At 40.3% G+C, this 13,796-nt stretch overlaps 1 protein-coding gene across 6 annotated transcripts in view; it reads right to left on the reverse strand.

Annotated features, from left to right (window-relative positions):
- Positions 1-13,796, reverse strand: part of HECW2 (HECT, C2 and WW domain containing E3 ubiquitin protein ligase 2) — a 479,776-nt gene that overhangs the window by 113,787 nt on the left and 352,193 nt on the right. For all 6 annotated transcript variants that reach the window (XM_073633114.1, XM_073633112.1, XM_073633113.1 and 3 more), the window contains one exon: positions 7,546-7,696. In XM_073633114.1, coding sequence (XP_073489215.1) covers positions 7,546-7,696 — 151 coding nt within the window. The remainder of the gene's footprint in view (positions 1-7,545; positions 7,697-13,796) is intronic.

The following is a 13,796-nucleotide window of genomic DNA, read 5'->3' on the forward strand; positions in this document are numbered from 1 at the left end:
TGACAACACCGCTATTCTAGTACCCGGAAGTTACGGGCTGTCTTGGAGCCAGCCGGCTTTCCTTATATGCTTTCTTACAACAGCTGTTTGTAAGTGTGTTTAATTGCTTTATTTACTCAATAAATGTGAGGATTTTATGCCATGTGGAGCTATTTATCTCTTTCACGCTGACACATCCAATCCATCCTGCTGCGGTCTGTGGAGAGGGTTCTTGTGGACCGGATGACACCCAGTGCCTGTCTCTGAGATCCCTGGTTGGGGTTACAGCCGCCTGCCCAGTGAGGTCTCCTATAATTAAGGGACCAACGCTCTCTGGGAGGCACCAAAAAGGAGGCTACAGCCAAGCCACCATAAGGAACAAAGGGAGGCTACCCTCGCTCGGGCCCCAACAGGGGAGGCAACAAGGCCATCTTCCCCCCAAAAAGGAAAGACAGATTGGTGGTAGTGAGTTATGGAGGAGCCCTAGCTCTAGAACGTCTGCTGGGAATCTTGAATCGGATTGCTGGTGCAAAACAAACGGAGGAGCGGAGCAAAAGCGGGACATCTATAGAGACATCCATCCCAAGACACCCACTCTATGCCCATTACCCCTGCAGGGGTGACTGCTTCTGGTGAGTGGGGGAACATTGGGGGAGCACTTGGAGTCACCAGTCAGTATGAGCACAGAAGTCACCGTTTTTTATCTTTATTATCTTTTGGAATGCATATGGTGGGATCCCGGTTCCGTTTTTTTACAGAAACCTTTTTTTCACAGAGACTTTGTTTGTTTGTTTTTCACAGAGACTTTGTTTTTTCACATGAACTTTGTCACATACAGCTTATACGAGGTTATTAATAATTACTTAACTGTACACATTTGGTCTGGATTTGTTATACAGATCTTGTCTATACAGTACATGAGTCAAAGTGGGGCTCAATTATATGATTACACTTATTCACGGATTTTCCGGAATTCACTGCTCATCCCAATAGAAACAGTAAATATTGGATTTACTATACACACTGACTATACACTTTAATTATTATCACTGTTGTTTGCCCTAAAGGGGTGATACACTGTTACAAATGTATGGTTCTTTATAATTAGGGTGTATACTGTATGCTTAATTCACCTTTATGCACGTATATGGTACTTATTTTAACATTTGCCAATTGCACTGGAGTTGCACTATTTATTATCTTCACTGTTATATTTTTTTGATTTTTATTTCTATTGTAATTTAAATACTGTGTTATAATAGGGTAGCGCCAATTTCCCCATCTTTTCTTTATACACGTTAATAGCTTCCAGTGGGAACTAATTAGGGGGAGGCCGCAACCCTCCATTTCCTGAGCGCGGACTTTTAACCTATTAACTATAACAAAATACTAACAGGTTCACAAAGCAACAAAACTTGAGACTGCCTGAAGCTTAAAGAGCTACCTGCTGTCCTATTTCTGAATTTGGCATCAGATGAGGCCTAAACATTGGGGAAAACGCATCTGAACGCAATAGAAGACCAGGTAACAGCTGTGCAAATCTGGGAAACAGTGCCTAAAAGCTCAAGAAGCACTCACAGTTCTCGTAGAATGAACTGTAAAAGGAAAGGGTTTGAACCTCATCCTCAAGACCATAAGTATAACCATTAATCTGTCTGAGCCCACAAAAAATGGTGGAAGAAGCTGGTTTCTTTTTACAGGATAATGAAACAGTCTTTTTAATGAAAGCAGTGGCTGCAGGTGAAATCTAGACAGCATGGGCTACATCAAGACAGTGAAAAGAAAATTATTTCTGATGAACTAAAGCTGGACAAAGAGATGGAAGAACAATTAACTATCTTAGTAAAGCTATACGTGGATCAATATTTGTCCGGTTCAGCAGGGACCGGCCAAATTCCGATTCATGTATGGGCACTAAGGTTGTACACTAAGGTTACATTGAGTTCTTTTCAACCGCCCTAACAGATTTTTCCCACTTGATCAGCGCTGCAGGCTATAGTCTGCAATGCTGATCAGTGTATTCTGACAGCGGGCAAGTCTCTCCACTGTCAGAATACAATAGCTCAGCAAGGAGGATTCCCCCATCCACAGCGAGCATGTGGATGGGGGAATCAAGTCAGTTTTTTTGTTCAACCAACTGGTTGAATGAGAAAAACTATCATCTATGGACTGCCTAAGGAAGAGATTCTGATCCTTAACACTACCTCATCCTCATGTTTTCTTAAAGTGGATGTAAACCCGAAAAAAGACAATTCTTGACAAACTGAGAAAAACTTTGTCAAATACTCCCCCTTGCTGTGAGTGACAGGTGATTTACATCTCGTGCATTAGCCTAAGAGACATGCAGTATTTTTTAATTCCCCCCCCACTCCTTTCTTCAGCAGCTCTGCAAGGATTGGCTGTTCTACACCTCAGCATGATTTGGCATGCTGAAGTCACGTGGTTACTTTCCTGTCTTTTCACTGGATGTTAGAGATCATAGCAGAAGTTCAGCAGAAGTTCAATGTTAGAAATACACAGAGAAAATTAATATTGACAAGGGGAGTGTAGAGGTGGGCGGGGAGTCTACTGACATCACGACTCCACCCACCGAGCTCCAGACAACAGACCCACCCACAGAATATGCAGTTTTTCGGAATAACAGACAGAGGGGAGACATTTGACAGGTAAGGATACATGCAGGAGGCATGTATATCCTTATAGATAACCCCTATGGCAGTAGTTTAGAAAGGATGACATTGGGTTTACATCAACTTTAACAAGACTAAGTTAAGACACACAGCTAACAGAGGTGATAGCTACAAAAAGCAACCTTGTGAATAAGGCCTTGAGCACATGGCCATAACTGGGCATAAAATATGCCAAGTGTAAAAAAAAAAACAACTTAATTTTCCTACTGCTGGGAAGTTGAAGGTGGGGCATACAGATAGCCATAGAAGTGAATTGCTGTACACCCCTGTATTCGTGTAAATGTAGATGCTTCTCTGTATCACTGTTTACCTGCACATGTGCAGGTGATGCGATTTCCCGAATGTGACATTTCAAGTTTGGTAAAATACAATGCACACACGTGTGGATGGCTTACAGAACTGGATATGAACCCCACAGAATCACAAGTGGCTGCATAAAGGCAACTATATGAGACATGTCCTGTACCAAAGTCTTATCTAAAGAATGGGAGGCTAGCAGTTTTTTTAAAATAAATGTTCCCCTTGATGGTACTCAGGGACAAATGTTGATCCAGGCCTAATTGCAGAAAGGTCAGGATTCTTCCCAGGGTATGTTCCCTGGCGTGAAAACTTTTTTCCTCACACCTGGAGAAGTATGCCTGGGCAAGGATAAAGCTTGCAGGGGAGGTTGAATTCCTAACTGTTAACAGCTTGAAAATTCCGATTCAGAGAGACCCCTGACTGTAAAGCAAGGTGCTAAACCAGGCCTGCTTGCTCGCAGGTTATTAAAAGAAGACTTTAGTTCTACCGTAAACCTTGGGTTGGGTATTCTCAAACTGGATGCTGAAAGCAGAAAGGGTTCAAATGGCTTGAGGTAACCAGGTCACTGTAGGTAGCAGCAAGGACTAACAGTGGTAGAATCACCCATTTCAAATGAATAAGAACAATGGTGGGGAGATGTTACCTTATGTTGAAAGGCAGAAACAGAGTGCGTACGAAGGATCCTAAAGCTACTGATGCAGCACTCAATTCTTCAGCATTTCAAACCTTTCCATGAAGACTAAGAAAAAAAAGGGGTAATAATAGTTCAACATTTCTCCTACATATAGTGGCCCCCAAAGATCTGACTATACGGACAACTAATAAATGAAAGTCTTTAGAAACTGGGTAGCACCAGAGGCTGTGCCAAGTCTCTGTAACTGGAAAGCACTTTGCGGCTAAACAACACAGTGCACAAAAATCTGAAAGTGCCACAAGCAGAGCTCAGTACCTAAAGCACATATTTCAGGCAGGCCCTGCACTCAATCAGTTCAGTGGGATCCAGGTAAAGCCTTCAAACTAGAGACCAGCTCAAGTAGCTTGTAGATTAAGTCCTGACTGAAGAAAAAATAAAACGTAATACCAATAAAATATAACTAAAGTCAAAACTTTTTGTTTTAACTTTGGATAGAGGAACTAGAACACCTGTCAGTTTTTACTGCTGTCTGTGCCCCTCATGATTTGTTCTGTTTATCGTCATCATTGAAAGTAAAATAAAATCCAAAAATTTGGGTTAACACCAGAACAGTAATAAAGGGGAAATCTTCCAGTTGTGTTACACTAGTGCTTAGTGACCCTGGCGCCAAATTCTCTCACTTTGGAGGGATCTCCTCTCACTTCCCGTTTTGTCTATAAGACAGGAAGTGAAGGGAAATCACCAACAGGACACAGAATTAATTAGAATATCTGCTTAGAGGGAAATTAGTATCTAAATTACAAGTACCCGCATCCTAAATATTGTACAGAGAAAAATGGATGAAGTGGGGCAGCAGGATTTTATCAGTACCGTCAAAGGTCATTGCCAAGTATTGTTAAAATTAACAATTTTATTTGTGTACAATCATTACAATATACAAAATCCATCAGGACATAAAAAACGAATAGATACAATTGAATCCCTCTTGACTGTTTCTACACCCTAAGCCTCGTGATCACTTCTACCTAGTAAGTTAATCCAGAGAAGATGTATTAGTGTAGGCCGTTAGGCTTGACATGTTTCACAGTTACTTGCTGCTTAAGGAGAACATATAGGACACTGAAAGCAAATAAGAAGCATAAGTATGTGTACAAATTATCATAGTGACTACATACCATGCAGTTCTTTCAAATTACATGGTTTATCAGAGTAGTGTGGGGACACTTACCCCAAAAGTCAGACTCAGCCAGCCAACAGTTGCATGGGGGCATCAAGGCAAAAACAGGACACAGAAGGCAAAAAAACTGACAGGTGTTATAACCCTCCCTTTACTTATACTTGAAAGAAAAGACATTCATCCTTCTAGGGCATTAGCAAAAGTTGAGGCATGCCAAGAGTAGGAGGGGTTATACCAGGGTGCTTACTGTTTTCTTTGTTGCCAGTGTGCATATCCTTTTGTCGGCAGCAATATGTGTGTCTAAATTCTGTGTCCCTTAAAGGAGAAGTTTGGGATTGTAAAACAATCAAACAATTATACTCACCTAGGTGGATACAGCATTGATCTGATGTTGCCACTGTCCCACGCTGTCACTGCAGTGGGAACTAGGTGATCAAACAAAAGTTCTCCCCCTCAGCTCTGAGCAGAGAGCCGTGACTCTCTGCTCTCACCTTCAGCGCTCACTGGAGCCCTGGGCTGAGGAGGGGGTGGGAGTGGCTGACTCAGGCTCTCAGCGGATCACTGAGAAACTCAGTCAGGTGCCAGTCTATACATCTGGGTGGATCCCGACCATAGGGTCCGGATCTTTCCCGAGCCTGGACTGGCTGAGTGACATCAGCCGACAGAAGGCTTCAGCCGACAGAAGGCTTCAGCCGCTGTCGGCTGAAAATGGGTCACAGGAGTCCAGAACGAACTACACTCCTGTGATCCATACCCTTTGGCCATACTTCTCTTTTAATGAACGAAAAAGAAATATATATTAGCTGCATAAGCATATGAGGTCTATTGCAAGCTTTGTCAATTTTGACTTGAATGTTGAAACAACTTTTCTAAAGAAAAAGGAGGCACAGATTTTATGTGCAACAGTAAAGCTATTTTTTCCTTAATGCCGATGATGGTTCACACAATAACTGGAATAACTCTTATATGTTACTTAACAATGTAAGAACATATTATTTTACAGTTCAGATAGAACTATAGGTGTAATTCTTGCACACTTTTCTGCAACTAGTTAGTTAGTTGTTCTCTTACAACACACATTTATTAAGCAAAATAAAACAATGTTCATGATAGGATAACGAACAAAAATCTATCAGTTCAGAGAATAAGACTGTAGAAACTAATGTGCTTCACTATTGTTGCTTTAACACATTTATAAAATAGAGAACATTTATTAAATGCTCAGTATTTCTCTTGGTGACCAATGTGTCACAGCATTCCCACATAATGTTGCACTGTCAGAAGACACCATCAGTACATATAAATTTGTCAGAACATGCAAGACATCACCCTGTCACAACACACTATGTCAAAACACCTCTACAATTGCCTAACAATTATCATATCAAACCTTCCATCGAAGGTTACAAATCACTCACATCACTTTTATCAATCCTAGAAAATGTATGTGGGTCACAAGTAATCATCAATTGTTCAGTGGTGGACGAGTCATGACTTTGGGGCAGGGTAATTGTAAGACCCCCGGATGTAGTTCAGTGTGGATTTTGGTCTTATGTAGAGAACTAAATGTTTGTCAGTCAAGAGGGCACGGTACGGGTTGCGTACGCTCATCAGTCAACTTATGTGGTGTGGAGCTTATGCACATGGTAATGAGACTATGGATGAGTCAGTGTAGAAATGGGATGCAACTGTTCATCATGCGCGTGTCTGCTACAGGGAATGGGGAATGGTAATCATTCAATAGGAGGATGTGTACATGACTCCAGGGGTGGGTGATGATGTTGTGAGCCCAGAAAGGGTGTAGGTCATAAGTGTTTGCCACTTATAGGGGGTGTTTTGCTGATAGAGGTGTTCAAGTACTGCTAGTTCAGGAGTTCATCAGGGTTGTGTGTCACAGGTGATCAGTCACGGGTGCTGTTTATATGATCCAGAATTGGGTGAAGATTGGTATGTGACTGGTACATATGACCATGAGTCCAAAAATGCAGGGGGGGGGGCGTGAGTGCAATATGCAGGTGCCCACGCTAAGTTGCTGGCTTCAAGTGGCCATAAATTCAGGGCAGATAATGGGGGGGGGGGTTTATGAATGACTGTAATTTTTGGGGGAAACTGACTGTGATTCTAGTAGAAGTGCAGAATGTGCAAGCACACGCAGGAAAAAAAGATGTGCATTTATTTATTTTTTTAAAGGTGAACTTATCCTTTCATTTGTGTTATAGAGCTAATTTAATAACAGTGTGGTGGGAGAATCACCACTATAAATGGTCATTACCCACTATGGGCCCATGGTAAAAAGGAGGGGGGGGGGGGTGAGGGAATATTTGGAATTAAGCCTCATTTTGCCAGCCACACGTCTATTCTATTAATCCAGTAAGGGCCCATTCACACCATATGTGTTGGGCATCATTCACACCCAATGTACAGACAAGGGAGCTCACCTTATGTCCTTTTTTTGGAGTTTACATCAAAGCGGTGTATGCTAAAACAAAGTATGACAGTATGTATTTTTGCTTAGCTTAGCACAGCGCAGACTGGGGCCAAACTAGAGTAACAATTATGGCTATCAGTGCACCAGAGTTTACTGGAGCAGACCAGAACCTCTTACTCATACACTGAGAAATATGAATGGATGTCTTTAAATATTCTCCAGTTTCCAGCTAAACTTGTAAGGTTGGAAATGGATGGTGTTGCAAATAAGCAGGGTTTGCAAATCAACCAAGTCTTGTATCTAAAATCAGGTGTTTATTAAGATCAGACATTCTCACCGTCTATTAAGCTGCTCCATCTGCTGGATAGAACTTGACCTCTGCAAAATTTGTGGAGCTGGAGGCGCTGTAGGACGCTGCCATGTTGTTGTACGATTTACATGATCAACATAAAATATCCTTCCATGACTGTCAATTCTTGCTTCCCAATCTGTAAGTACAAGAAACATAACAATATTGCAGATCATTTCAGTTTTTAAAATAAAATTAAAAAAAATCTAAGGTTAATTGGTAAGATTATAGATTAGGTAAAGATTTTGGAATTTGTAAGACTATTAATAATTAACCTTAAATTACAAATATAAACATTTGTTAATGTGCGCACACATTAGCGGTCAAAGCTCTAGCCAGCATGGTGATAATTATGCAATGGAAAGCAGAATTACAGTATACACCAATGCAGTCCTGCCTTTGCTTACCATTCACGCAAAACAAACCCAAATGTTTGTCAAAGAAAGATCAATTCAAGAATCAAGATGCAATTTCTATGTCTATATTATACAACCCCAATTCCCAAAAGGTTGGGGCGCTTTGTAAAATCTACACTGGTCTGCCTGCAGTCCAGACCTTTCACCAATTTAAAATATTTGGTGCAACTTGAAAGGAAAAATACGATAAAGTCCCAAGACCATTGAGAAGTTAGAAGCCTATCAGACAAGAATGGGACAACGTTCCTCCCTAATACTCCAGCAAATGATCTCCTCAATTCCTAGATGTTTACAGAGTGTTGTTAAAAGAAGAGGGGGTGCCACACTGTGGTAAATATAGCCCTGTCACAACTTTTTTAAAACATTTTGCTGCCAACAATTTCAAAATTACCTTATTTTTTTCCTAAAATGTTACAAAATTTGATGTTTTCCATTTTCTATTGTGAATAAAATATGTTTTTTTTTAAATTTGCAAATCATTCTGTTTTTATGTAGATCCCAATTTTTTTTTGGAATTTCGTTTGTAATATAGTTAGAAATCCTCCAAAATTGTTATACATCCAGATTCTGCACAGAGATATAATTTGGCATTCAAAACCTGAATTTAGGCTGCAATTACTAAAGTGAATCCACTCACCATTAAGTGCAAATAAAAAACAAGTGCTGCGCTACATAGAAATGCTAAATAAATGGTGAATTAACAAATGAAAATATTAGATAAATGTAACAATTAAAGTGGTTGTAAAGTCAGAAGGATTTTTATCTTAATGCATTCTATGCATTAGGATACAAAGCCTTCTATGTGCAGCAGCCCCACTCAGCCCACCTAAAACTTACCTGAGCCATCTCGATCCAACAATGTAGCAGGAGAGTCCCAGCTGTCCAGGACTCTCCCTCCTGCTATTGGCCTCCTGCCATTGGCTCCGGATGCTATCAAAGTCAGTGAGCCAATGAGGAGAGAGAGGGGGTGGGACCAAACCGCGGCTCCATGTCTAAATGGACACACAGAGCAGCGGCTCAGCTCGGGTGCCCCCACAGCAAGCTGTTTGCTGTTGGGGCACTCGGCAGGGGAGAGGGGCCAGGAGCATTGGCAAGGGGCCCGAAAAGAGGAGGATTAGGGCTGCACAGAGCAGGTAAGTATAACATGTTTGTTATTTCTAAATGAAAAAAAACTGAGACTTTAATATCACTTTAAGGAATGGATTATACAACTATATATATATATATATATATATATATATATATATATATATATATATATATATACATACATACATACATACATATATATATATATATATATATATATATATATATATATTTACACACACACACATTTACATAGTCAGGTCCATAAATATTGGGACATCGACACAATTCTAATCTTTTTGGCTCTATAAACCACCACAATGGATTTGAAATGAAACGAAATGAACAAGATGTACTGCAGACTTTTCAGCTTTAATTTGAGGGCATTTACATCCAAATCAGGTGAACGGTGTAGGAATTACAACAGTTTGTATATGTACCTCCCACTTTTTAAGGGACCAAGTAATGGGACAGATTAACAATCATTCATCAAACTTTCACTTTTTAATACTTGGTTGCAATTACAGCCTGAAATCTGGAACGCATAGACATCACCAGACGCTGGGTTTCATCCCTGGTGATGCTCTGCCAGGCCTCTACTGCAACTGTCTTCAGTTCCTGCTTGTTCTTGGGGCATTTTTCCCTTTTCCCTTCAGTTTTGTCGTCAGCAAGTGAAATGCATGCTCAATCGGATTCAGGTCAGGTGATTGACTTGGCCATTGCAAAACATTACACTTCTTTCCCTTAAAAAAAAACTCTTTGGTTGCTTTCGCAGTATGCTTCGGGTCATTGTCCATCTGCACTGTGAAGCACTGTCCAATGAGTTCTGAAGCATTTTGCTGAATATGAGCAGATAATATTGCCCAAAACACTTCAGAATTCATCCTGCTGCTTTTGTCAGCAGTCACATCATCAATAAATATAAGAGAACCAGTTCCATTGGCAGCCATACATGCCCACGCCATGACACTACCATCACCATGCTTCACTGATGAGGTGGTATGCTTTGGATCATGAGCAGTTCCTTTCCTTCCCCATACTCTTCTCTTCCCATCACTCTGGTACAAGTTGATCTTGGTCTCATCTGTCCATAGGATGTTGTTCCAGAACTGTGAAGGCTTTTTTAGATGTTGTTTGGCAAACTCTAATCTGGCCTTCCTGTTTTTGAGGCTCACCAATGGTTTATATCTTGTGGTAAACCCTCTGCATTCACTCTGTTGAAGTCTTCTCTTGATGATTGACCTTGACACACATACACCTACCTCCTGGAGAGTGTTCTTGATCTGGCCAACTGTTGTGAAGGGTCTTTTCTTCACCAGGGAAAGAATTCTTTGGTCATCCACCGCAGTTGTTTTCCGTGGTTTTCCGGGTCTTTTGGTGTTGCTGAGCTCACCGATGCGTTCTTTCTTTTTAAGGATGTTCCAAACAGTTGATTTGGCCACACCTAATGTTTTTGCTATCTCTCCAATGGGTTTGTTTTGTTTTTTCAGCCTAATGATGGCTTGCTTCACTGATAGTGACAGCTCTTTGGATCTCATATTGAGAGTTGACAGCAACAGATTCCAAATGCAAATAGCACACTTGAAATGAACTCTGGACCTTTTATCTGCTCCTTGTAAATGGGATAATGAGGGAATAACACACACCTGGCTATGGAACAGCTGAGCAGCCAATTGTCCCATTAATTTTGGTCCCTTAAAAACTGTGAGGCACATATACAAACTGTTGTAATTCCTACACCATTCACCTGATTTGGATGTAAATACCCTCAAATTAAAGCTGAAAGTCTGCAGTTAAAGCACATCTTGTTTGTTTAATTTCAAATCCATTCTGGTGGTGTATAGAGCCAAAAGGATTAGTATTGTGTCGAGGTCCCAATATATATAAAAACCTTTTTATATACACACCTTATCAAATATTAATACATAATAAAGTTTGCTCTATGCAAAGTTTATTATTGGTAACAATATTCACATAAACATTCATTGCCTCCAATAATGTGCAAAATTAGAAAAATAAATTCTTGTCCCAAATAAATTCCCAACGTTCACATATAAATATACCGATGCATCTCATAAAATTAGAATACCATCAAAAAGTTAATTTATTTCAGTAATTCAATTCAAAAAGTGAAACTCATATTTTATATAGATGCGTTACACGCAGAGTGGTATATTTCAAGCATTTCTTTCTTTAAATTTTGATGATTATGGCTTACATCTAGTGAAAACCCCAAATTCAGTATCTCAGAAAATTTGAATATTACATAAGATCAATAGAAAAAAGGATTTTTAATAAAGAAATGCTGGTTTACTGAAAAGTATGTCCATGTACAGTATACTATGCCCCCAATACTTGGTCGGGGCTCCTTTTGCATGAATTACTGCATCAATGCGGCATTGGATGTATGGAGGTGTTATGGAAGCCCAGGTTGCTTTGATAGTGGATTTCAGCTCATCTGCATTGTTGGGTCTGGTGTCTCCCATCTTCCTCTAATTCATGCAAAAGGAGCCCCGACCAAGTACTGAGTGCATACTCTACTGTACATGGACAAACTTTTCAGTAAGCCAATATTTCTGTATTAAACATCCTTTTTTTATTGGTCTTATGTAATATTCTAATTTTCTGAGATACTGAATTTTGGGTTTTCACTAGCTAAAAGCCAAAATCATCAAAATTAAAAGAAAGAAATGCTTGAAATATATCACTCTGTGTGTAACACATCTATATAAAATATAAGAATTTCACTTTTTGAATTGAATTACTAAAATAAATTGACTTTTTGATGATGTTATAATTTTATGAGATGTACCTGTACATATAGTTTTTTGAATACTGTACAAATGTTGCTGTTCAGTAATTGAAATTGACAGGTGACCTTGACAGGTGGAGGGGAGCAGGAAGAATGCAAAAACTGACAGTGCAGCAATTACATATCTAAATGCAAACATAAATATCACAACCATGTATAATATTATAACGTCCAAAAACCACAATTAAACACCATAATTGAAAAATGAATAAATAATCTAATAAAGGTTCTATATATGTACAGTATCTCACAAAAGTGAGTACACCTCTGACATTTTTGTAAATATTTTATTATATCTTTTCATGTGACAATACTGAAGAAATTACACTTTGCTACAATGTAAAGTAGTGAGTGTAAAGCTTTTATAACAGTGTAAATTTGCTGTCCCCTCAAAATAACTCAACACACAGCCATTAATGTCTAAACCGCTGGCAACAAAAGTGAGTTACATCCCTAAGTGAAAATGTCTAAATTGGGCTAAATTAGCCATTTTCCCTCCTTGGTGTCATGTGACTCATTAGTGTGACAAGGTCTCAGGTATGAATGGGGTGCAGGTGTGTTAAATTTGGTGTTATCGCTCTCACTCTCTCATACTGGTCACTGGAAGTTCAACATGGCACCTCATGGCAAAGAACTCTCTGAGGATCTGAAAAAAAGAATTGTTGCTCTACATAAAGATGGCCTAAGCTATAAAGAGGATTGCCAATATCCTGAAACTGAGCTGCAGCACAGTGGCCAAGACCATACAGCAGATTAACAGGTCAGGTGCCACTCAGAACAGGCCTTGCCATGGTCGACCAAAGAGGTTGAGTGCACATGCTCAGTGTCATATCCAGAGGTTGTCTTTGGGAAATAGACGTATGAGTGCTGCCAGCATTGCTGCAGAGGTTGAAGGGGTGGGGGGTCAGCCTGTCAGTGCTCAGACCATATGCCGCACACCGCATCAAATTGGTCTGCATGTCTGTCATCCCAGAAGGAAGCCTCTTTTAAAAATGATGCACAAGAAAGCCAACAAACAGTTTGCTGAAGACAAGCGGACTAAGGACATAAATTACTGGAACCATGTCCTGTGGTCTGAAGAGACCAAGATAAACTCATTTGGTTCGGATGGTGTCAAGCATGTGTGGCGGCAACTAGGTGAGGAGTACAAAGACAAGTGTGTCTTGCCTACAGTCAAGCATGGTGGTGGGAGTGTCATGGTCTGGGGCTGCATGAGTGCTTCCGGCACTGGGGAGCTACAATTCATTGAGGGAACCATGAATGCCAACATGTACTGTGACCTACTGAAGCAGAGCATGATCCTCTCCCTTCGGAGACTGGACCGCAGGGCAGAATTCCAACATGATAACGATCCAAAACACACCTCCAAGACGACCACTGCCTTGCTAAAGAAGCTGAGGGTAAAGATGATGGACTGGCCAAGCATGTCTCCAGACCCAAACCCTATTGAGCATCTGTGGTGAATCCTCAAATGGAAGGTGTAGGAGCACAAGGTGTCTAACATCCACCAGCTCTGTGATGTCTTCATGGAGGAGTGAAAGAGGACTCCAGTGGCAACCTGTGAAGCTCTGGTGAACTCCATGCCCAAGAGAGTTAAGGAAAGGCTGGAAAATAATGGTGGTCACACAAAATATTGACACATTGGGCCCAATTTGGAAATTTTCTACTTAGGGGTGTACTCACTTTTGTTGCCAGCGGTTAAGACATTAATGGTTGTGTGTGAAGTTATTTTAAGGGGACAGCAAATTTACACGGTTATACAAGCTGTACACTCACTACTTTACATTGTAGCAAAGTGTAATTTCGTCAATGTTGTCACATGAAAAGATATAATAAAAATAAAATATTTACAAAAATGTGAGGGGTGTACTCACTTTTGTGAGATACTAATATATATACAGTAGGGACCGAAAGTATTCAGA

Source organism: Aquarana catesbeiana, linkage group LG06, assembly GCF_042186555.1.
Source record: "Aquarana catesbeiana isolate 2022-GZ linkage group LG06, ASM4218655v1, whole genome shotgun sequence".
Classification (NCBI taxonomy): Eukaryota; Metazoa; Chordata; class Amphibia; order Anura; family Ranidae; genus Aquarana; species Aquarana catesbeiana.